At 32.1% G+C, this 26,790-nt stretch overlaps 1 protein-coding gene across 1 annotated transcript; it reads left to right on the top strand.

Moving 5' to 3' along the window:
* The first annotated feature begins 15,892 nt into the window (after window positions 1-15,892).
* On the top strand, window positions 15,893-24,933 carry LOC129306084 (AUGMIN subunit 7). The gene is made up of 7 exons (XM_054946426.1): window positions 15,893-16,547; window positions 16,760-16,851; window positions 16,937-17,062; window positions 19,740-19,830; window positions 21,832-21,939; window positions 23,747-23,845; window positions 24,561-24,933. The coding sequence occupies exons 1-7, from the start codon at window positions 16,266-16,268 to the stop codon at window positions 24,753-24,755; spliced, it is 993 nt and encodes a 330-aa protein (XP_054802401.1). The 5' UTR covers window positions 15,893-16,265; the 3' UTR covers window positions 24,756-24,933.
* Window positions 24,934-26,790: the final 1,857 nt, after the last annotated feature.

The following is a 26,790-nucleotide window of genomic DNA, read 5'->3' as shown; positions in this document are numbered from 1 at the left end:
AAAATGACATTAAAATCCATTTAAATTATCTAAATGACATATTGATCCCACAAAATGGCATAATTCTCTTGGAGTCCCATGGAATTTTTTGTCATTAGGAAATTAAAAGAAATGACCAAATTGCCCTCAATTAAAACAAAATCCCAAGTCTAAATGTAGAGTAACTAGCACGCATTTTTTCTTCTACTTCATCTTCTTCTTATCCTCCTCTTCTTCTCTTCCTTGTGATCTTCTTCTTCTCCTTCTCCATTGTCTTAATTTTTTTTCAAGTTGTTATACGTGGGTAATGTTTTTAAGCTACTGAATGTAGGTATATGTAAGCAACCATTCTTCCTCTGTTAGTTCTGCTATATGTAAGTAAATTTCTTCTCCTCAAAAATTTCTCTTCCCATATGTGATAGTTGAAATTGATGTAGGTTAATGTGTGTAAATGATTGAAGTCTTCATTTTCTTTTCATGCGTAAAGCTTAGTAACATGGGTATGGATACTAATATAAAGTTGTGAATATAAAAAGAATAGTTGTTGTTGGATAAAACATAACAGATATGTTATCTTGTTATTTGAGAAATAAACATGTTGAATGATGGCTATTTCATTGTTTTAGAGTGGCATGAGAAATGGCTTCTTTTGTTTCTAGTTTTGAAAAATACCTATTTTGTTATTTCCACATAAGGAGACAATTTGTAAAAAATATTGAAAGTAAAATACAATATGATGATGGGAGTGTGATGGTCAAAATGATAAGAGAAGGGATGACACTTGAAGAATGTAGAATAATAATGTCAACTTATTTTGGCATTGACACTAATTTGAATGACATGAAATACACTGTGAGATTTAATGAAATGACCCTTATAGACTTTGTTGATGATAGAGGAATTGCTACCCTATTTGAGTATAATGTTGAAAGCAGTCATTTATATATAGGTTGTAAAGAAAATGACAATAGAGAAACAACAATTAAGAAAGCACCAAGTAAGTTACTATGTTCCTTTTGAAGGGTAGCCTTCAATGTCACATATCACACTCATCTTCTTCATACCATTGTTCTTATAGTTGCATGAAAATTTATGAGAAATGTTATATTTGTATAATGCTTTTCTAAAGGCATCAGTATAGGGAAAGGTTTTCCCTACACTTGACAATAAATGCCTCCACTTAGAAAAATTAAGCTCTGGCATTAGTGTAGATGCACTTTATACTTTGCATGGTAATGTTACAAATTCTCCAGACGTTAGATCACAGCATATGCAGTGCAAAAGGAAACTTTATTTCTACATGTAAAGACATTTAAAAATGAACACATGCATTATGTACAAGACATTCTGATGGTTACCCATAGGAGAAGTTCGAGTCTAACGTCTTCTATTGTAATTGAGGATGTGAGGTCTCATGTAGACAAGCATACGAATGACATTACGAGAGTTACAAACAAAATATGGTGACAATCTGACCTACCGACAAGCATGTAGAACCAAAAGGAATGTGTTGGAAAAGATCCATGGTAGACCCAACTAATCGTATAATTCCATGAATTTATGACTGTTTAGTAGAAACAGACCCAAAAATAATTGCTAAGTAGGTGGCAACTAATAGTAACAAGTTTGAGCAAGCTTCTGTAGCTTATACCTGCTATATAGAGGCATTCATACATGGTACAAGACACATGCTATACATAGATGGTAGTCAACTAAGTGGTCCTTATAAGGAGATTTTGTTGTTAGCATCTATGTATAACACTGATAATAAGTTGTTTTCCTTTTCTTATGCCATTGTGAAAGGGGAGACACTTGAAAATTAGACATGGTTCCTGTACATGGCGAAAGAAATAATAGACTTAATGCAACTAACAATAATTTTAGATTGACACAATGCCATAATAGGTGTTGTTCAAGTTATTTTTGGAGGCAAGCAACATGCATTTTGTTATCATCACATTAAGGATAATTTTAGTGCAAAATTTTTTAAAATTAATTGAGGTAAAAGAAGGACCAGTGGGCAGAGCAAGGATGATGCATTAAACTTGCTTGATGGCATTGCATATGCAAGGCTTGAGGATGACTTTAATGAAGCAATACGAAACATGAAAAATTTCATTTCAAAATAGGCTCAATGGCTTGAAAATCATAAGGACATTAATAGATGGTTTTTATTTAAGTTTTTATATAGAAGATGGGATAATATAACTATATATCTTATAGAGTCATTTATTTCATGAATGGTCATTGAAAAAAGGCATGGTGTTGCTCAATTGATCCAATGAGCATAGAGAAAAGGTAGCTCACAAGATGCATATATCCAAAATGGCTCTCTCTACTTGAAGAATTAGTGTTGGTCCAAAGATTAAGGCAAAACTAAAAGACCAAGTGGCTAGAGTTGAATAAATTTTTGCAAAGCATTATAAAAGAAGTAAGGTTTGTATATATACTACAATAAGGACTTGCGTGTTGATCTTAGCTTATGTGAATGTAGCTGTGTAGCATGGCAAACGTCAGGGATTTTGTATCCATATGCCTGCTCTGCTATCAAGCTAATACATGGTAATGTGTACAATTATATCGAAGATTGTTACAAAGTCACTGTATATGAGAAGATATACTATTCTGATTCTTGTTGTTAAAATAGATATGCCACATCCAAATGACTGCAACACTCTAAATACTAGGGGCTAAAACTTCCTTCTACTAGTAAGGATCAATCATTCTCCTGGGAGGCCACAAACTTCTAGAAGGTAGTTACAATTTTAGAACAAGAAAATTTATCACTGTTCACTATGCTATCAACTAGATCATATACGCAAGACCTATAGGAATCCTAATTCAAGCTAGGATGTAATGTGGACATGACATCCTTTTTATGCATATTTTATGAATACAATTGACTTTGGTCTTATACAGTGTGTAAGGATTATTATTGTTATTTTTGATTGTGAATATAATATAGCCGAAACATCTCATTTATAGAAGATTCAACCCTTCATATATTTTTGTCAAAAAGATTGTAGGATATTTTGATACAAGTTGTAGATCATGTATGTTGGATAGTGTAGTAAGGTTATGTAACTAATAGCAAAACCGTAGATAGTTATCACTTTTTAAGGTTTTCTTATCATTTAAATTAATGAAAGTTATTATTTCTTGAATTAGAGTGGTAATCATTACTAATTTAGTGAATTTACAGAGGGTATTAATAAATTACAATTCCTTAATGTATTGTTGCAAATTTAGGAACAAAACTTCTTACTATAAGAACAAAAATTGTAAATAGAGAGTTACAAATTTTTAACACTTGATGCATATCAAGACTTGTAAATGAGGACTTGTGAATGGCTGTTGAATTGTTATAAATTTAAGAACAAAAGTTGTTAATATAAGACTAAAAGTTGTGAATGGAAAATGATATTTTTTCAACATTTGATGCATATCAGGACTTGCAAATGAGAACTTGCGAATGGCTATTAAATTGTTGTGAATTTAGAAATAAAAGTTGTTTGTATAAGAATAAAATTTGTGAATGGAAAGTTTCATTTACCAAACTTTTCTTGCTGAATTTTTTTTGTTGAATTCTTTTATTATTTTACACTTTATTCATCTCCATTCTTTTATTGTTTTTGTGCTACCAAACTATGCTTGCTAAATTTTTTTGTTTCTATTGATGTGCACACTAAAACTTCATTTTTCAATATTTATTTTCGTCCATAAAAAATCCTTAGTCTGGACCAAACAAAGTTTTATTTTAAATAACTTTCTTCTTCATTGTATGAACCCAAGCAGTATTTGGTAGTTCTCATTTCCTTGAACTAAGAAGTCATTACATGTACTAAGAAATGTTCAAACAGTCATTACATTGAACATCCTATATACTAAAATGGCTACCCGCTTCTCTTTTTTGTCTTTTCTTCTTTAACTAATTTCAAAGCCACCTTAGTTTTTTTTTAGATGACTAATCAACCACCATAATAGCTCAGATATAAAGTTAGTAACTTCTTCTTGCACTAAAGAGATAAGTACTTCTTATTTTAAGACATGGGCACTTGTCATTTTGGGGTACAAGTAGAAAGAATAACATTAAAGAAAATACAAGCATATATCAATGAAGTCTTGTAACACTATGGGATCCCACGTTTTCAACCAAATCATGACAAGAACACCATAATCTTTCCTGCAAATATGTAGCATATAAACAATAATGAAAAATGGTTGAAGGAAATAAGGGCATTATATAAACAAGATAAGTTGTGAAGATATGTAGAAAAGGCAAAGATTATTTTATTGGAGTACTTGAGGCCAAATAACTTTAGCTATTGGTTTCTTTCCAATCAACTCTAGCTTTATCCAACTCCACTATAAAGGAAACAAATTCATACTATCAAAACTATATACACTACAAAACACACCATCAAACTTGACTAATAAGCCATACACATGTATTCGCTAATAATCTCTTTAGGTATAAAGCTCCTTCCTTTTTCCTTTTCTTTCTTTTCGGTTCAATGCCACAATCCCCTTTTAAGGAGTCAAAGACATAGAAGTTCATTATCTTTAACTCTAACACGAAACACATCCAATGATGGTTCACAAGAGTTGGACTAAGGATAAGATTATATACAGCTATATTATATTCTAAATATTCAAGTAAGATCTTCCTCTTGTTCTTTGCTGCCTTCCAAATGAGGGGATTTGATGCCATTTTACATAACAACAACAACACAGTATATAACAAATTTAAAAAAAATAATATCAACTGGACATTTAAATAGAATTTTATTGGAAGCTAACCATAAAGTCAGCATCAAATATATGATGAGGACTAGACCTAAATTCTTGATATTACCCATTAATGCATGGCATAACATAGATATGAACTATAACTACCAAAAAAAATCATATTATATGTACATTATTTATTGTAAATTATGAAAAAAAAATTAAAAACTATCTCACTCTGTTACTAATCCACTACATTCCTCCCAAACATTGAAGTTCATTACGAGTTAAATATTGATCATACATTTCAACCAAAATCTTGAAACAGGGAATAACAATTAACTTCTCTTAAACTAATGCAAATCAATAAAAAAAAATAGGGAACAATAGCTACTTACTCGTCACCTTCCTCCTTTTTACACATATATGATATAATTAAAAATAATTTTTTCTTTTCATCAACCTTCTTCTTCACCCTATTGATTAGAATTAGTTGCTTACTCTCAAAATTAGACTAAAGTTAACTCTAATGCAATACAAGGCTAACCCTAGGTCATTTCCCAAGGAATGATTTCAAGTCTAACAAAAGGTTACATAATGCAATAAGTTACCTAAAAAGTTGAAATTTAGTTATCTAATTATCTAAACTAATTACTTAATATGCAAGCAGTTAAAATACTAACTAAAGTGAGTGAAATGAACTTCTCTTTTCACAAGAGTGAAACCCTAGATATTATTTAATTTTAGACTCATTATCTTCTCATAATTAGTCTAAGTTAAGCTTCCCTTTCCTCTTGACTAAAACTATCATGACTTAAAAAAATAATCCTGAGCTAATTAACCTAATTAACTAACTTTTCTAGGTCTTAGATTAAAGCCCTTAGTTCAATTAACAATTGGTGAAGAAATTAGCTAAGTGATTCACTCAAAATCCTCTCTTGATAGTTATGGTCAAATAGTGAAATTAAGCAACTACAAAATTATGTCAAGTTACTTAACAATTCAAATATTAACACCATAAGAATATACAATAATGACACAAATAATTTATTAAATGAAAAATACAATATCATGTACTAAACACTCAATAGCCGAAATCACCATAACTATCCAAGTAAGAAATTAAGTGAAACAATCCTCTCTCTTTACACCAACATTAAATTCAAATTAGAATTTACAAACTAAGATAATTAAATTAAGGACTCTAACCATCTAGTAAAAAGAGAAGATGATAGGAAACAAAAGAACTTAACCAATTTGAAGCTCAAGACTCATCCTTCATCTTCATTTCTCTAGGATTCCACTAAAGAAATTAACTAATTTTCATCATATTCAAGAATCCTAGTAATTGCTCATAAAGGCCAAACTCCATAGCCCTTGAATGATGAAAATAAGCTTCAATCCTTGTGAAAGTGGGAGGGTTGGGATGAGATTGAAGAGAGGAGAAGAATGGTGTGAGTTTTGTAGATGTCTGGTCGATGAAAATGGGAGATATGGTGCTAAAAAATGAAGATCACAAGAGAGAAAATGAAGAATACTATAAACAGATGAGAGAAAGTGACGGAGATTAAATGAGATGAGTGTTGGATTTGATTAAGGGATGGAATGGCATGATTCTAGTATTTCCCCTCAGCTGAATACTTAATTAAAAAATAAAAAAGAAAATAAAAAGGAAATAGGAGTTTTGTCACACTTATAAGGTGACACCCTCCTATTGGTTTATAGATGATTTCAATGTGTGTCTAATTTCTCATATGTCATCCACATTATTAAGGATGATTTAATCCCTCAAATGAATCATAAATCATGCCATTTTGCTTTAGCCTTTGACCTCTAGAAGTGTTAACCTTAATTGCCCAATTGATGCATAAGTCACATGCCACCTATATCACATAAATCACATATAATGTTTAGAATTAAATTCATAATTAAAAGGGAGACTTTATTAAAATAACCAAGTTCTAGGTTGCATAAAATTGTATAAAAATTTTCACACAAAGACAAACCGAAAATTAGGTCAAACTATGATACTTAAGAAAGTGTTGACTTTTTATTTAATTACTCTCAAACTAAAATAAATTTTAAAAATATAATTTGACCACTAATCAAATGGACATAGAATGAATTTTATCAATTTTTCTTGTACATTTTCTTAAAAGTTTATTTTTAAACCAAAATATCCCTATTGCATTAAACCTAGACACTTTGGAAATTTTTCAAATCTAATGCAATGAGTACACTTTGAGGTGATAAAATATTAATAAAAGGATCCTAATTGACAAATAAAAGTGTGTAATAAATGTGTTCTATCACCTATTTACTGGCTTTGACAAAACCTAAGGAGACCTAATAGTTGGTATTTTTCTCCTTATAGATATCCTAATTCGTCACTCACCATCATCTTCCTTAACTTCCTTATCATCTTCATTTTATTGTTCTTCTTCCTTCTCTTCTTAGACAAATAGATGAATTGGAGATGATAAATTATCAATTTGTTCTCCTCTTCCTTTATCACCCTTACCTTCATCATCATCATCATCTACTTCTCCTTTATCACCTCTACCTTCTTCTTTTCCTTCATCTTCGTCTCCTTTATCACCTCCATCTTCTTGTTGTTCATGTTCTTCAAACTCAAAAAATTTGCCTTGTCTTTTATGTCATGTCCTTTTTAGTTGTCTTCTTCTTCATGCTCGGATTTTAGCTTGTCTTCACTACCATATCCACCCAATCATCTTCTTCCTCAACTTCAACATTTGACTTGCCTTCCCCTTTTAATTTTTGTGATGCTTCCCTTTTCATCTACTCCTTTCTAAATGCAAATTCAACATAGACGAATCTTTGATAATTATCTTCAATAATCCCCTATCACTATTGATAATAACTCATTTAATTCCTACACATTTAGAAAGTATTAATAGGAAAAAAATTATTTTTAATTATATTCTATCCAAAATAGTAAGTAATAAATACTGGGTCTAGATATAATGTCATCAATCTCTTCCTAGTCATGGTGGAAATGGGCTCTCTAGTAGAAGCACCATAAAGCATCCTAATATTGCTTTCTCTCTCTTTTTGTATCTTTCCTTGGCTCTCTTATCATTCCAATATTAGACACCATTTTTAAAATCATGATCACTTGTTTTGACTAGTGAGAAATGCTAAAAAAAATAGATCTGTAATAATATACATATAGTTATGATATTATACTTAGTATGAATACATTACAATGAAAAAACTAGCATAAACTCATCTATACATACCACTAAAAGTACAGGCATCTTTCAATATTTGTAGCACCATCCTTCTTCTTTTTCCTCATTTGTTTCAAATACTCTTCCAATTCATCACACAAGTTATCTAATATATATCTTGACCAATTGAAGTCTTTCAGTGCATTCTTGGTACAATATATGACCTTAACCATCCGCTCACTAACATTAGCGTTAGCACTTGGACAAAAAAGTGTTCCCAGATACAATACAAATAAAAACTCAATTTTTAGCCTCTGCTGCAGATTTAATTAATACCAATATCTTTTTATATGGCATTTTATAATATTTTTTCTTCAACCTCAAAAATACTTCCCTTTGATCATCCACTTTTATTGACACCCTATTCCTATTATAGGGTAATCTCATCAATATGTGAACATCTTTTGCTTTTATTTCTTTTGACTTCTCCCTAATGCAAAATTGACAGGTAGGTGGATCATATAATTAATTAAAAACAGAGGTCTCGAGGGATTGTTTTCCATCGATTATCAAGCAACATTCCAAACCTTATGTTCTCTACCCTTGTTTTTAAGTTCTCATTTACTTTCATGAACTCTGCAAGTTCCATAAATTGCCTCACAGAATACCTTGTGTGAAAAGGAACCTTGTATTTATTTTTTCTAACATGTCTATCCGCTTTAATTCCTTTCCTTCTCAACATAATTGGCCTTTTTTTACCTCTGGCAATTATTCCTAAGCCTTCAGTTCAAATTTTATTCTATGTTTTAGCCTCATTTTTTTAAATTTATCTTCATTTTTCTAAAGAAAGTCCTTCTTGAAAAGACTTAGCGCATTCACCATCCTTCCTATCGTAAACAATCAATACTCTTACAATCTACACTAGTTAGAGCAACAAAGGTCAAACAAAATCATAGCAAATAATATGCTTTATAAAGAATATACAAACAATTGGGAGTACTAATCTCCAAAAATGATCATTTAATAACAAATAAGTTTGATCAACAAATGTAAAAAAAGATAATTCAATCACAAATGGAATAGTTATAGAGAATATCTATATGCAGAGGTGATGGCAGAAGCTAGTGTTGCACATCAAACAAGTCAAAAAGAAAATAGATTTTTGAAATAGAAAAACCTGTGGATCATTAGGTTTGTTTATGTGAAACAAACAAAAGACAAAACTAAAGCCACCTGTGTACCATGGAGAAGCATATTTATAAAAAAGATTAAATTGAAAGGCCTTGTCTTCAATCAGATTTCTCTTTACAAAAATATGGACCCAATATCATACAAAATTTTCAACAGCGTAAAGCCAAAGAAAGTAAGAGAAAGTAATCGAATCAGTTGCAGCAAAGTTAACAATTTTGAATTCAATGCATGATACGAAATGTATGAGGAAACCAATAAAATGAGGAATCTGAAGACCTTAAACTCAACGATGCCAACAAAATGAAATGATAGAGTGAGAGTGCTTAAGTGAAAAGGATAAGAAATTTGAAGTTCAGCACAACCTTTTGATCAGAGAGACTATATATATATATATATATATATATATATATACTTCAAGTAATTTCTATTAACACAAAAATGCTGACGTATGCAATATTGCAGCTGAAGCATATATACATAATAAGGATAACATCATTTTCATATAAATCTCCGGCATGACGCAAAGTGAATATTCAGATCCATTTAACTGAAAAGAAGAGAATGCAGTTTAGAAAGAAATAAATAGCACAAGACTGGGTTTCAATCAAAATGAAAATAACCTGTTCGTACATTCAAGCTCCGGATGCATAGTCCCATAAACACAGTCCTATGGAAGCTGAGAAGAGGAATAAATACCTGAATCAAGTGTGACTGGGGAGAGAGGGAGAGAAGCTGCTGGACCTACTGCCAGGAATGCAAAGACACCCACAAACACCCCTACAAACCTACAACGACAAACCCACTATTAGGAACACCGAGAAGGTCAAAGCTGCTGGAGGTTAAGCAAATTGTAGATGAGAACGCTGACAATCAGGCTACAGCAACACTGCAACGGTGAGAGGATGGTTGGGACACAATGACACTGCCACGGCGAGATGACGACGGAGACACAGTTGTGGTGACATGCAAGGGCACGGAGAGAACAGAGCAAATCACATGAAGGAAATAGGGGAATAACGTTATTTTTTTAATTTGAATCAAGGGCAAAAGTGTCATTTCTTATAATTTTCTAATGACAAAAAAATCTTAAGACTTTGGGAGAATTATACCATTTCATGAAAACAATATATCATTTAAATAATTTAAAGAGATTTTACCATCATCTTCCCTATTTATTTATACTGATGTGTTATATATATATATATATATATATATTGATTTATAAATTTTACATAAATATTTATAAATAATAATTAAAATAATAAATATTAAAATACTTACTATTTTAACAAGATTTTATTAAAAGAAATATAATATTTTTAAATTATTTACCATTATTTTCAGCAATGGTGTTTTGGTAATTATCTAGTAGTCAGTGAAAATAGTTGATTAAAATAGTATTTTTGATATTTTATATGACTAAGAAGTAACATTAGTTTGTTGACATTTATTTGTAATTTAAAAAACTTAATTAATATTAGCTTTCTAATAATGTCATTTTTTATAATTTTTTGGATCATTTTCTGTAATTTTTCTAGGTCTCTTTGTAGTTTTTTTTAATCAACTAATGGTTAAATTAACATATATTTTATAGAGAGGTGAAATTGGGCAATAATCTTGCCAATTTATACCCAGATGCATATCCTAATGTACCAAGGAAATTCATGAGCGTGAACAGTACTTGGAAGAGACTTGATAGGCTTAATGAAGGCTTATATGGACTAATGAAAGGCATTTCATGAATACCAATCCAACTGGATTCAATATATTTTAATTTACTCAATTTTTTTATTTTTTTAAAGAGTTTTCTTGTTTATTTTTTATTAATTTTATTTAATTAGTAATTTAAGCTTTAATAGCTTATTATGGGCTTTTAGGCTTAAGTTGTCCATTGGAGTTTTCAAATTAGGGTTTTCTAAAGAGCCCTTGTATGATTCAATTTTTAACTAGAGTCAAAATCTTTTCTTATAAATACTTTTCTATTGAATGCAGAAAAAAAATAGAAGAATTGACCTCACACCCTTGCTCACATGTTTCATTTAATATAGTGCCACTCATATTTATTACACACTTTAAGTACTAGTTCAAATTCAATTTGGTGAAGTTCTATGTGAGAAACAATGGGAGATAACAATTATAGTGGAACCAAACGTTGTTATGAAAGATGAGACATGATAAAATAAGATAAATAAGATGAGATGAGATAGAGCTCATGCATAAGGCCATCAAAATTTAGAAAGGGTTTAAGGCAAAACGATCATAACTGTCAACTTCTAATTGAAGACTCCAAATGAAAGGAATACTCCTTCTTGACGTCTGAACAAGTAAGCTATGATCCTTAAAGATAATGAGGAATATGATAGTGAGCATATGAGCTATGAGGATGAATATAAAGGCATGCCTTATTTAAGTGATGCATATGACCCTCAAGAAGGTGTATCAACTAGTGAATCTTTGGTTACCATACTTTTTCTACAAGTGATACTTGATTCTTTGGTTACCATACTTTTTCTACAAGTGAAACTTCAAGCAGATAAAGAGCAAAAATTCAAGAGAAAGAGAAGTTCAAAAACTAGCTCAAATTCAAGGAGATTGAATCATTGGCTACTATTGCCCTTGATAATGATCTTAAAGTTGAATCAACAAAAGAGGAAGAAAAGTTATACGTTGAAAATCATGATGACATATGCAGAAGACTCTCTTATTCCTAGTACCATATAGGTGATTCAAGAAAATCCTTTCAAGCTAGAGGAGAAAAGTGAACATTTGAGGGAGAAAGAAAACGAGAGAGAGCAAATAAAGAAAAAGAGCCAAAGGCAGAAAGAGAACAAAAGAGAGAGAAAATTGATAATGAGGCTCAGGGTATACATGGAGAGAAAAGTACAACTTTGAGTGTTAGTTGAAAAAAAAGGAGAGGGTGAGAGAGTTTAGTTTTATCTACTAACATTCTTAATCATTCTTTTTAAGTTATGTCAATTCTTTATTGCAAGGATTTGATGATGTATCAATGGAAGCAGATAATTAACATGCAAGCTCATTATCTGAATATCCTCAAGGGTTGAGAAACAACTCTTCTTCAAGGAGAGGAAAATGAAGTAATCCTATATGGTGACCCATTTAAAATCCTAGATGGCATCCAAGATGGTATTCTATGTGGCAATCAAGTTTTAAATATTTTACAATTTTAGTTTTTATCAAATTTATTTGAATTATTTATTTAGGTTTCTTTTAAATTTTTAAAAAGATATTTCAATCACTATTTTTCGTCATATAATATAAAATATAGAAGTTTGAAAGATTATATAAATTATTTAAATTTATAATATAAAATTTATAAACACATTTTTTTAACAAACATTTATAAACACATTTAGTTAAACATATATATGTTTAAAAAGTTAATTACATCTTCAATGAAAATTTTTATATAATTGAAAATTATTTAAGCTGTTATCCCATTTTGCTAAAAACATTAATCAAATAACTACTTTTGAAAAGAAAAAAAATAAAAGAAACAAAAGAAAACTGTTAAATTCTTTTCTTTTCCCTTACTGAATGAAATTCTTGTAATCACAAAAATCGTAATATAATTTAGAGATTTATTAAAATGAGGAGTAAATTAAAAAATAAAATTTGTTTTAATATAAGTTTTAATTTAAAAAATAAGTTTTTAGAAAGGAGGTCTATATTTTTTTTGATAAAAAGATCAAATATATTCAAAAAGGTAAAAAGATAATTTACTATAGCATAAGTCTCTAAGCCAAGCCGAGATGAGATAAACTAAATGTAGAAGTAACTAAAGAAACAAAAGCAAAACAAGAAATCAAGAAATATGCTTATGAGTCGTTGGAAAACAATACTGCTCGCCTAGATAAATGTGGCAATGATTTAATGCCGCAAGTGGATAGGTCTTGACCTGGACAGTTGTGGAGAGGTTTGTGGAATAGTTGGGAGAAAGTCCAAGCCGAGGTAGAATGCACAACTAACCATGCAAATGTAGTTGGCATTACGTAGAAACCAAAGAAGCATGGTATATTTATATTAAAATCTGCTTATGAGTTGTTGGAGAACAATACCGATCGCCCAGATCTAATGTGGGCTAAGATTTGGAAACTTCAAGTGCCAAGCAGTGTAGAATGTTTCTCTGGCTCACGAGTCATGACTGCATCCTCACTAATAAATCACTCTGTGACGGGCACTTGAGCAACCAGCTGTGGTGCAGTTGCTGCCCAGGGGTAGTGGAAGATACTCTTCATGTGATAAGATAATGTCTTGAAGCAAGGAAGTGTGGATGAGATTGATACACCCTGCTCAAATATGAGATTTCTTCTTGGGAGATTTGCATGTGTAAACTAAATTTAAGGTTGAGGATGGAGGGTAGCATGGCTAAGTGGGGTGATTTGTTTGTTGTAGTTTGTTGGGCAATATGGTAACGTAGAAATGAGAGTGTTTGAAGAACGGATATTTCTGCCAAATAGTGTCAATGTGTCATAGCCCTGGAAGAACGACTCTTCAGCTTTCATGAATAGGGAGAATCAGCGTCTACAACAAACTTATTTGCCTGGCATTTGTCCCTTGCAGGAAGAAGCCTCAACCACCTCGATAGAAGATGACCTCTCGGTCTATGTTGATGGGGCCTTTGCTTGGTCTTCAGGCTCAGCAAGAAGTGGAGGGATTGTTAAGGATGCTAGAGGGAAAGCAATTGAACTGTTCATACTCCGACTTGATAGGGGTGACAGCTTGATGGTAGAGCTGTGGGCTTGTTACATAGGGCTGAAATGAGCTTGGGATATCAAATTGAAGCATTAAGGCTGTATAGTGATTGCCAGGAGGCTCTATCTTTGATAAAAGCAATTGACTATGATCTTCATGAGGCACAGGAGCTCATTGCTATGATACGGCAGTTGATACGAGGAGTTTTGCACGTTGAGCTTGTGTTTGTGGGGAGGAAGATGAATACAAAAGTTGATGGGCTTGCGAAAAAATGTCTACCCCGGGGGGCTTCACATTGTGGCTAGCGACTCTCTCCCTTTGATTTTGATAGCCAGTTAGTCTCTTTGTTTTTGTTTTTCTGTTTTTTGGCCTTTTCCTTTGTATAAAACAAAAAAGAAATGAAGAAATCTATATCGTAAGTAAAAACATTTAGGATTAAAGATCTTTGCTAAAGAGCCTTCAAAAGCTTCTAATTATGGCAAATTATATAAAGAGGGCATAATCTGGTGGAAATTGACAAATTGATATTGATAACTCAAAAAAGCAAAGTAGGTAAGTAAGATCAAAGTTTTAGATATGTTAAAGTTGATTTTTGTCAAAGAAAATATTGCACCTTTTGTGAGTTATGCCAAATTGAAACTTGACAAAAGTTGAGCCTCTTATATTTATACTTTTTAATCCAAATCTTACATACCTCACAACTAAGAAGATAGAGGTAGGTTAGCAGTTTCATTTCTTGAAGAAAGACATTGATACAGCCACAAGGTACAAGACCATAAGCAAACATTAGCTAAATAGTGAACAAAATCAACAAAATCGTTTATTATCTTATTAGGAAGGGAAGTGACTCCTTTGTGAAAGACTTCATTCCTTTTTGCTAGATCAAATTTAGTAAATTAATAATTTTGCAAAAGGGTTAAAGTTCATTTTTATTTTCAAATTGTTTTTGAAGAGCGTTGGGCACCTCATATTGATAAGTGGGACAATGTCTTCACTAAACAATTTTTTGAGGAGCCAAAAAAAAAAATTCATTAGTTACTTGTTAACTTTGCCTTTTTTTTGTTAAAATGACATGTGCGTAGGACTCACGTTCAGTGACAAGTAAAACTTTGACTATATCTTTTAATACTAAATTATTCTGAACTCTTTTTATAGGAGCGTTAGTACACTTTGAATTAAAATCTTTTTTTAAAGTGTTGGGTACCTTGAAGTTTGGTTAAAATAAAATTTAATAAATATTATTAAAATATTAAATATTTTAATATTTAATAATTTAAATTTTTTTGGTAATTAATAATTTAAATATTATTATTTTTAAATATTCATTCAAAATTTATAAAATATTTTTTAAATATTAACCTCTCAAACTAGCTTTTCAAAAAATTATAAATCACTTGTAATTTTTTATATATCAATCATATTTTTAATATTAATTAAGTTTCTTAAATTTTTTAGGCTATCTTCTATTATTTTTTGTCAATTAATGGTTTGCTTTCAAAATATTACACTACACAAATTTAATACTCTCTACACTTTACAATAGTACAGGTAAAATTATAAATATGATAGAGCAAAACTAACATGCTAACAAAAATGTCTATTTGAAAAATATTACTTGTCTCATTAATATGTTATGAAAAGCACTAATTAACAAAAGAATGCTGAAGAGATGAAGGGAAAAAATCTCTTCATTAATTTGTATGTTCATTTCATCTGTTAATTTAAAAGTTCATCCTCTTCATTTTTTATACAAAGTTACAAAATATTAAAATATTAAATTTGGGTGGTTGCACACATCATTACATGTAGGCCTCATATATATGCTCTTCAAAGAAATAATTTAAAAAAAATTATCTCACATATTAATATAGAATATTTAAACGGTGCTCAAGAAAAGTTAAAAAATAAAATTGAACTTTATCCCTTTGCAAAATGACATCAATTTATCCTTTCTTGTATAAATAATGTACTAAATGTAGCACAAAACGGAGGTCTCTATACCTAAGGCAAGCTAAAATGGTAGCAAGAATATTTTACTCAAAATTTTAACGATATTAGAGAACAAAAGTATACTTTTAGCGATAAAATCATGAAAAGAAAATGAGAGAAATAGATTGAGCCCTATCTCCGGGTTCGTTTGCCAGCCAGCGAAGTCACCTTGGTGGTGGGGTTGTTGTGAGCGATCTTCTGCCTGTAGGAGATCAGGTAGTGCTCGTGTCTCCAAATCCAATGCACTGTACTGTACTGCTGAATCGAGAGAACAACATGCATTGTAAGTTAGACGTTTGAGATTCAGAGAAATTAATTTTCTCGAAATTCAGAGCATTACGATCCTTACCATATCTCAATTCTGATTTCTGAGTGTAAATACCCTTTTTGTCTCCCTCTCGAGTAATCATCGTCAAACGCTAGTGTAGTGATAGGAGTGAATTTGAATAGAAATTTGAAGAATTGGGAGGGAAAATGGCCGCGAGGCAAATGGAAGAGGTACAGAAGAAATTGACGATGCTGAATTACCCCAGAGCCAATGCTCCTGCTCAGTCCCTCCTTTTTGCTGGGATGGAGCGTTATGCCTTGTTGGAGTGGCTCTTCTCCCGGCTGTTAGGTGATAAGTCACCCTTCTCTCAACAAAACTTACAAGGGGATGTTCTGGTTCGTGATGACGAGACTGCTCGTATTCAGTATTTGGCTGAGATAGCCAAGTTTTTAGGTATCACGACTACCATAGATACGGAAGCCATTCAAGTTAGTCCTTTTCTTTTACTGTATTGTTAATTTACTTTATACATTGCTGCCTCACGCAAATTTTGCGGTTTAACTCTTTTAAATGCAATGAAATAGTGAACATGTTAACTTTAAAGTTCATTCATGTTTAATTCACTATGCAATTGTGCATCATACGGATAATTATTTATGGGACGTTGTGACTATCCTCAAATCTGGCACATATATAACAGGGACGTGGAAGCTATGAAGACCGGACTGAAATGCTTCGACTTATTGTTGATCTGGTGGAAGCTAGCATTTATGCTGATACTCCAGAATGGAGGTTGTCTACTGTCTTATGTCCTAACGTTAGTGCTTATTTGACATGTGGAACTGATATAATATTCGTTTGCATTCTGATTTTGTAGTGTGGACGACCAAGTAGCTAAAGACATTCAATTGATAGACTGCATTGCTGAAAAGCAAGCTCAAATTTTTTCTGAGGAATGCAAATTGTTTCCTGCTGATGTTCAGATTCAATCCATTTATCCATTGTAAAGTTATATTATTCCCCTTTTTCCCTTCCTATTGATTGTTGCCTTTGCATTCTGTGATGATCCCATAGCAACATGTCTTCTTCTTCTTTAATAGAAAACGTAACTGACATTACCTCAAAAAATAGTACACATCAATTGTCTCTAGTATTCCTATCATCATACACCACCTCAAAAATATGAGGTGGGGGTTGATCAAAGGACCGAAATGAGCTATCTAAATCAAAAGCTACTTTGGCTAAATAGTCAGCAGCCGAATTTCCATTCCTACTGATGAAATAAGCAAAAAACATTCCACTCCCTCCTAATAATTGTTCTAGTGTCTTCGATCACATCCTTGATAGGGTGGCTGTCCATAGAATCTTGGTTCAACTAGTTAAAAGCTTGAACACAATTGGCGGTAACTTGAACATATCTAATTCCTTTCTGCCAGCACCATGGCTTTATGTCACAGTGATGATGGATATGTAATTCTTGAGTTAATTGCTCTTCGCGGATGATATAGTTCTTATAGCAGAGACAAGAGAAGAGGTTAATTGCAAACTTGAGTTATGGAGGAAGACATTGGAGTCGAAAGGTTTTCGTCTGAGTAGAAGTAAGACGGAATATTTATATTGTAAATTTGGTAAAGGACTATTCGAAAATAATTTGGAAGTGAAATTGGGAGATCAAATTATACCTCAAGTGGAAAAGTTTAGATATTTGGGAGCCATTATTCAAAATGATGGCGAAATCAGTGGAGATATTTCACATAGAATTCAAGCTGGGTGGTTTAATTGGAGAAAAGCTAAAGGAGTTATTTGTGACCGTAAGGTGCCTAATAAACTTAAAGGAAAGTTTTATCGTACTGCTATCAGACCGGCAATGTTATATAGTAGTGAATGCTGGGCTCTAACGGGACAGCAAGAGCATAAAGTTGGAGTAGCAGAGATGAGAATGTTACGATGGATGTGCGGACATACACGTAAAGATAAAATTCGAAATGAGCACATACGTGAAAAAGTGAGGGTGGCACCTATTGAGGAAAAAATGGTAGAAAATCGGTTGAGATGGTTTGGGCATGTACAAAGAAGACCAAGGGAGGCACCAGTGAGAAGAGTGGAACATATAACTTTGAGTCCGATTAAGAGAGGTAAAGGAAGGCCTAAGAGAACACTCTTGGAAGTTGTTGAACGTGATCTCTTGATTAATAATATTTCTAAAAGCTTAATAAATAATAGAGCACAATGGCGTCTTGCAATCCATGTAGCCGACCCCACCTAGTGGGATAAAGGCTTGTTGTTGTTGTTGTTGTTGTTGATGATGGATATGTAATTCTATCTGACAGGCCGACTATATTCACATGTTTTGGTTGCAAAGTGTTTAGCACACTAGTAAATCCTACTTCCTACAATTTGGTCCAAAATGTCATTGCAAATTTACATTATGGTGTTCTTAGAATTAGCGTATGTTCAATGGCACTGGTGGTATCATTTTTATACCAAATTGTATCAGATAAAATGTGTACAATATCATGACATGTTATTTACATAGTTTCCTTTGTTTAAAGCATATATCTTAAGTTCCTGTAATGTTACAAGTGCTGCTGAAATAATTTGTTGATATGTTGCAGTAGTAAGCAACCAAGCTTTATTTTGTTGAATTTTATCAAGAGATGTTAAGAATCTAAGACTTGTAAGCTAAGAAAAGAGTAACCCTTTTTAGTAAGAATTAAGATCTGAGGAAAGTTTTGTAGGTTTAGTAAATAGTTGGCTGTGGTGCACTCAGAGTGAGGTTATAAGTGTTGTTAATGTAAATTGAGGATTAGAGTTAATTTTATACATGCAGTATTGAGTTCATAGGTATCGTCATTGAGTTTTTCAGTTAATATATTTTGGTTTGTTCCTTCTGTACCCCCTAACTCTTGAACTCTATTTTCTTAACAAATTTAAAGGGATAAGCCGGAGTCATAAAACCATTGGTATATTTCGTTAATCATCATCACAATTTCTTCCAATGGTGGGAGAATGGTCAAAGCTAACAACAAGTGCTGTTTCATATACTGCTTAAATTTTACCCTTATATGCCCCCCAAAAAATCTCCATCTAAGGAATGGTGATTTTGTACCTACATGATTCTGAAAATACTTAACAGTTTGTTACTCGTTGACTTATGTTCTGTGAAGAGATGCCTTTAGTAACAGAAATTGCATTAGTATAAACGTTGAGCAAACAGATCATTGTATTAAAATTCCACAAAACCATTAATGAAATTATAAATATACACGTCATGAAATTCATTTGTAAAATTCAAAATTTGATGTACAAATTTGTAATGAAACTGCTGTACAGAAATCAAACTTGCTTCCTTTTTGAAGTTAGTTGTTGCCTTGTAGTTTACTAAAGTCACTTTTGAATAAGCATCAAATAAATAAAGCCCTTGAGAATGATGTTATCTTTTATGGGGATTCATTTGGATTTTTTTAAGAATATTTTGCCTTCTTGTCTTATTTATTAAAAAAAAAATGGTCGTTCTAACAGTTTTACCTCAACTACTGACTTTCGCTCATTAATTGATATAAATGCACTTGAAATTGAATGTTCCTTAGATGAAATGAAATTATCTTGCGGATGTAAACTAACATTTCTCATGGGATTTAGCAAGTAATTCTGCTTATTTAATCGAAGTTCATTTGCAGACCAGATGTTTCTGAGCTGGAGGCAAAGCTTTCTGAACAATCAAAAATATTATTGAATCTTCAGCAGAAAGTTGATGATTTGGCATCAAAGGTTTATTACTAAGCTTATTAATCTCCTTTCTGTCTTCTTTATCATTTTCTTTGTCTAAGAAAGAGATCACATTAAGAAGGGGGGGAAATTAGTATAAATGAAGAGGAAAGGGTCGTCCTCCCAATATAAATGACCAAGGTTGAAACATGACAGCCAAAGTAACTAGAACATGAAAACTGCTCTACTAGGAGATTAAGCAAGGAAGTGAAAATAGGATTTTGAAGCTTATACACTTGAAGTATTTGATGTCTGAACTCTCCTATCCTTGGTTGGGCATCCACAAATAGGTTCAAGAAGAATATTAAGGCATTCAAAATCATTTACATCCGCATCAATAAGATATCTTAGATAGTGAAAATCTCAAGAAATTATATTCCCCTAAATTGAGCAAAAGCTTCACATTGGGGCATTATGCTGAGAGGAGAGGAGATAAATAGTAAGGAAAGCTTGAAAATAGGAAATTCCCTGGCCACAAATTCTCACAAAACCTGATATGGCAGCCGTTGCAAACACTCAAAGAAACCAAAGATCATCTATGAGAACTGTGAGCCTGAGAAAAATCATTTTGTTGACATTCTATTCATTATAATTCAAACCGTATTTGCTCTTGATATATTGATGCCATCATTAAGTAGTCTCTAGAGGAAAACAGTACAGTCATCTAACTAGATGAATGAAATCCACTGAGGGCCGTGACTCCTAAGCTTTTCTTCTTAAATTTGTTGAGAAAGTATACAGAGAGCAATAGTTAGGGAGAAAAGAAAGTAACAATGTCCATAATAAAATTAGGTCTAGGGATAATAAAACTTTCAATCCTAATCTCTCAATTTTGTTTCAATTATTGATTTCATCTTTCAAGTTTAATTTTTATCAATTTGGTCTCTTATGTTTTCTTAAATTATCTTGTTAATCCTTTAAGTTTTAAAACACAAATTGACTCTCGAATTAATCTAATGTGTAAAGTATATTAATAACTTGATATGTATATGTAGTCAATCGAGAACAAATTTGCTCTCAACAATGACAACAAGCGTTATCTCACTTGATAGGGGTCGGCTACATGAATTGCACGATGCCATCATACTCTATTTTCAACCAATATTTGGTAATTTTATTAAATAAGAGGTCTTGTTGAACAACTTATTCAACCCAGTTTCATTTTTATCTATCTAATTCCTTATGCTGCATTTTGTTCTTTTATTTTTTTAAAATTTCCAACTTGTTTTTTTCCTTACATAAATAATTACACTTCTTTCATTAATTTGTGTGGCTGCCTGCTGCCATCAATATTCCCTTATTCATATCAGTAGATTTTAACAGCACTACCTCCTTTTTAAACAATAAGGACCAAATTGATAAGTGAAACAGATTTAAGGGATCAAATTGATAAAAATTAAACTTTGGCAACTAAATCAATAACTGAAACAAACTTAAGGGACTGAAAGTTTCATTATCTTTAAATATTAATTAAAAATTTAATGTTGTGTTTGTAGAAATGAGCTAATAGAACTTTGAATTCTCGTTATACTCATATTATAACCATACAAAGCTTATACTTGATGCTATATGTTCTCTAAATGTACCTATTTATTTTCCGAACCTACAAGACTTGGTTAATTTTATATATAATAGAACTGTGTCTCTGCTTTCCCTGTTGCAGGTCCAATGCAAATTTACGTTTCTTTTTTTTTTTTTTGGGTTGAACGCCAATTGACATTTCTATTTAAACTCTTAAAGGGAAAAACTTTGCAAATTTGGAACTACAGAGCAACTTTGTTTTAAATAAATGACAAAGTCTTCTGTAGTTTTTTATTGCTTTAATCTATATTGCTTAGTTGCATTTGTTATTTATTTGTAATTTGAAATATTTTTAAAACCCTTATTTTATCATCCCTACTTATCAAATAGTGAACTAGGAAACATTAGTGTCAATATTTTTTGAGTGTAGCTTCAATTTCAATTTGCTTATTTTGATGCGATTGCTGTTTATAATGTGCGTAGCATGCTTACAATCCAGACGAGGAGTACACTGAGGTTGAAGCCCAACTGAGGGCACATTTGGAATCTTTCCTGGAAACTGCGAGGACGTTCAACATGATTTACACAAAGGTCTGACCAGCCTTTCTATTATTTGTTACAGACTTTTGAAAAAAAGTATGCGTATATATCTGATTTCTTTGAAACCTAGCCAAATTAATTCCTATCATGCGTTATATTTACAGAAAACAATCATGGAAATGGATTGAACCATCACCACTTGAGAATTATAAAGTTTTGGTTCAATTGGTCAAGGCAATAATATGCTTCTATCTAGCTCGTAAAGATTGTCTAATGTCTAATGTACCATACTGAAATAGCTCCAACATAGGATCTATAAGGATGGTATATCATTTAAGGCTAGAAATTGCAAAGAATAGGATGGCCTAGCTGTCTGATTGGGATCTGTTAAACCTGTGCCATTAATTGAAGCATGGCCTGGTCATTGGTTAATCTTGTAATAAATTATTGTTCATAATTTGACAAGGTATCTGGGTTTAGGTGCTAGAATTTGAGACATAATATAGAAATCAGAGTACGTTAAGAAAACACTAGATGACAGAGAGAAACTTAAATGATTTTTTGTATTATTTCTCTATGTATGTCTCATCTATAGACTCTGGACTCAGTATATAATCTTGTAACGTCTCTAACAGACTACAAAGAACATGATAACTAACAATTGACTTCACTGATTTGCCCCGTCAACATGAGCCTTGTCCTGAACTGAGCAAAGCTTGCATTGGTATTAGCTTTAGTCAGGATATCGGCAACTTGTTCTTATGCTGGCACATGAACTGCTCTGATTTCCTTTTGATGATTCCGAAATAGAGTAAAAATCTAGCTCAATATGTTTGATCCTCCAACATAATACTGGGTTCGCAAATAAAGGCACAGTACACAGATTGCCACAATGAATCACCGGTACTGTGGCATGCTTCAGGTGTGCAGTGGGCGGTTTGACAGCGTGTCCAGAGATATAAGCCTCTTCTCCACGTTCATGGATGAACATGACGAAGCTTTGGGACCATTGAAGATAGTTATCACCTTCTAGCTTGTGACTGGGGATTAATGAAGAGAGATCGGTAAATTGGCTAATGGTGTTGAGGAGTTTTGGGTGTGTTTCAGTGTTCATGATTGTGATATCAATGAATTGGATCGTGGTGCACTGGTGCCATGAAGAAATCAGGCAATCAGCTGAGTTGTAATTTCTTTCAGTCCGAGTTAATTTTATTTAGCCGATAGTTTGGCAGTTGTAAGTGGAGGCAACAAGCTTGCCTTCATAGCTAAGAAATAAATCTAGGGTCAAAACTAATTATATCCTAAAAGATAGACAGGATAATCTAAAAAAGGAAAATAAATCAGAAGAACGTAATACTACATAAATAAGTAAATGGAAACAATTTAAAAGAAAAATTGTAGATCAATTGATAGAACAATGGATCTTCAACAGAATTTTGTCCATTCTTCATTAATCAGACAGTTAACAAATAGGAGTCTGCACTGACTTTGAATCTGCTATACAAGCTCTACAGTTGCTAGAACAATGGATCTTCAACAGAATTTTGTCCATTCTTCATTAATCAGACAGTTAATAAATAGGAATCTGCACTGACTTTGAATCTGCCATACAAGTTTTAGCTAGTAAATCTTCAATTGTGGGCAAAATTCAACTTCTGTCCTTTCAGAATCTTTGTAAACCCGTATCATCGCCTGTGCATGTTGCAAATTTTTCTTCAGTGTTAACTCTATCAATTAATTATCTTTTGCCATTAAAACATCCAAAACTTGTGCATTCATGATTGTCTAGCAATTGCAATTATAAATACATCAAATTTGGACACCTGCTTAAGCTGATAAAATATTCATTTTTATGTAGGAAATTCGCCCATGGACGCACATGATGGAGGTGCCCCAACTACATGGGTTTGGACCAGCTGCCAATCGTTTACTGGAGGCCTATAAGATGCTTTTGAAGGTAAGAAGACCAACTTCCTAAAGTTTGGTCTTAGATGTGTTCTCATAAAATCCTGAAATGCTGTTATTACTTGTTAGAATCCAAAATGATGCTTGACAAAATCCTGTATGATTTATTTTAGTTACGTGTATATTGACCCAAAAAAAAAAGCACCTTTTAAGTTTTAATTCTATTAATTCCTCAGATTTTATTTGTATGCATTTTGGATTACATTGCCATACTTGAGTCTTGAGTATTCGTAACTTTTCTTCCTCTTCAACCTTACATTGCTCCTACTCTGGGTGAATTCACTCAGTTTTGTAACTTGACTATATCATGCACTCTCCCTCCATCCTTTTAGATGTTGAGAAAATGATAATCTATATGCTATGCAACACCAATATGGATATAATAGAGCCTAATACATATCTCATATCCCCCTGTGTGTGCGTGTGTGTAGTTCCCATATGCCTTAACGATATTCAATGTTGCGTAGTCTAGTCAATGTACTGGCAGTACGTTCTGCTTGTTGACTAGGCCCCCAACCAGGAAGTTTTACTAGGTCAAGGAAGAATTTTGACCTCTTGAATATCATTTTGGGCAAATAGTACTTATGCTTGCGGGGTAAAATTACTGAAGGTTTCTAACAATGTTTCTCCCTGTCTCCTGGTGCTATGTTATTCATGAACTGGGTAGAGTCTTATTTTATGTTTTTTTAACTTTCCATTCTTGACAGTTTCTGAGCAGCCTGAGGAATCTTAGAGACTCACATGCAGCTCTTGCTGTTGGATCTTCTGAGACAACCGGAGAGCCTTCTTCTGTTACAAGAATAATATCTGAATGTGAATCTGCATTAACAGTACTAAATCGGGATCTTGGAATTCTCTCAGCTTCCATTGATCGTGAACGTGGAGGAAAGATGAGTATGTGACGAAGCAGTGCGAGATATGAGCGATCAAGCAGCCTGGAAGTGAGATTCAACTTCGGAATATTTTTTTATGTGACATAGTAAATTGATTCGGTTGGCTGGACTCATTGTCTTGTGACAATAGCATGCAAGCCTTGTATCACTACTATGAGGGTCTAAATATCAATTTGCTGTTTGAAAAGTTATGTCTGATGATTATTCTATGCTTGAATGCTTGATGCTGCTGCTGCTCATGAGTCATGGGGAACTACTACCGCTCGTTTGCAACAAAATACCGTTGTTTAAAAATTCTTGGTTTATCGAGTTTAATGATCATAATTTAAAAGAAAAAGTTGACATGAATTGGTTTTTGGTTTATTGTAGCCTTGTAAGCGTGGGGAAATGACATTAGGTCTCAAAAGATTAGATTAATAATGGTTAAGTCTTAAAAAAAGATTGCTAAAATATGAGTTGCAAATGAGTGATGGTTATAAATCAGGTATTTAAATTTTATGACAAAATGATTGAAATATCCCTTGTATTAATTTTAATGGCAAAATGGCCTCAATAAATTAAAACGCTTGCCACTAAGTAGATGTGATACATATAATAGTGGTCTGAGTTTCTTAAACATTATTCTATAGTTTGGAAGTGTGCATGATGAGTATCTCTGGGAAAAGAACAATTGCATAAATATGTTGAGAGATTAATCTCATAGTTGTTAGTGGTGGAATTACTTTAACTGGAAAAAAAAAAATTAAGGGCATGTTTAATTTCTATTCTCATTTTTTGCTTTAAAAAATTATTTTATAATATAGTTTTTAAATTTATTTTTAAGACAAAATAAAATAAAAATTTGTTTGGTTATGTCAATTAAAAAACAGTTTTAGAATTAAAAAAATGGAATCATAGTGATGATTATATATAATTAATGATAGTGATTAATAATAAAAATTGATCAAAGTAATTATAATTTCTAATAATCAAATGTGTATTTTAAAAATGAGAAAAATGAAATGAAAACAGTTTTGAAAAAAAATAAATGAAAAACACTTATCCAAACAAATTTTTAAATTCTTTTTATTTTTGAAAACAAAAAACAGTTTTTTAAAACAGAAAACAGACTCTGAAACACTTGAGTTGATTAACAAAGAAGTCAAGGTGATGGTGGAACAGGTTAAGGTTGTGGATGAATATGTCGAGGTTGCTGACAAATGAGAGAGCTCGTTGCTCGTATTGGGTTTTCTTCACGAGTTCTTCTATTCTTCTAACACTAGTCTGATTCATGCTCGTTTTCCATCTATTTCAATCATGATTGGGAGTGAAATGGTTGGTGCTATGATTTTTGACTGCTTTGGGTTCATATGTTGCTTGTCATCTTTAGTTACATGGGGTTGTCAGGAGAAGTCGAGAGGAGAGAACCAAAACTCAATTGTATGCGTTGTTTGTGGTTTGGGTTTGCGTTTCTTCGTTTGTTTCACAATTGGGTTTTCTTTCTATTTAATATTGCTCTACTAAGAAATTTTAGGTTTGTTTAGCTTTTGGATGTCAGTTTCATTGTGTTGTTAATATAAGTTCGGTTTGAAAAACTCCTACTGAGCTTTTGGAGATTTTGTTATAATGCCATAGAAAATAGGTTGATCCCATACCTTTCTTGGTTTTGTCTAAACGATAATTATCTGGTAATTATAGTAATTAGCTTGACCTTGGAAAATCATGCAGAAAAGATAATTCGAATCATGCTTGAAAACATTGTCTTCAAAAACTACTTTATTACACTGGTTAAATTGTGATGACTCCTCATGATTAAATAAAAGCTTGTTGAGGAAAAAATTTGTGCTATAATAGTAGGAATATAAAAGAATTAAAAAAGAATAAGAGAAGCTTTAAAACTTAAAAGTGGTGTACCAAACAACCGACGGGCACATATTTATATTAAAAAAATTCATGGGCAGTTTATTACAATTCATAATGGTCTTTAATATCCCTTAATGGCCACTTAGGAAAACCATTTCTAAATTATAATTAAAGGAAGTTAATGATGATTAAAATGCTCAAC

The sequence above is a fragment of the Prosopis cineraria genome, unplaced genomic scaffold (assembly GCF_029017545.1).
Source record: "Prosopis cineraria cultivar Desert tree isolate PC_DT_omini unplaced genomic scaffold, ASM2901754v1 PC3, whole genome shotgun sequence".
NCBI lineage: Eukaryota > Viridiplantae > Streptophyta > Magnoliopsida > Fabales > Fabaceae > Prosopis > Prosopis cineraria.
The sequence above is the reverse complement of the archived record's forward strand: the minus strand, read 5'-3'. Positions and strand labels throughout refer to the sequence as shown.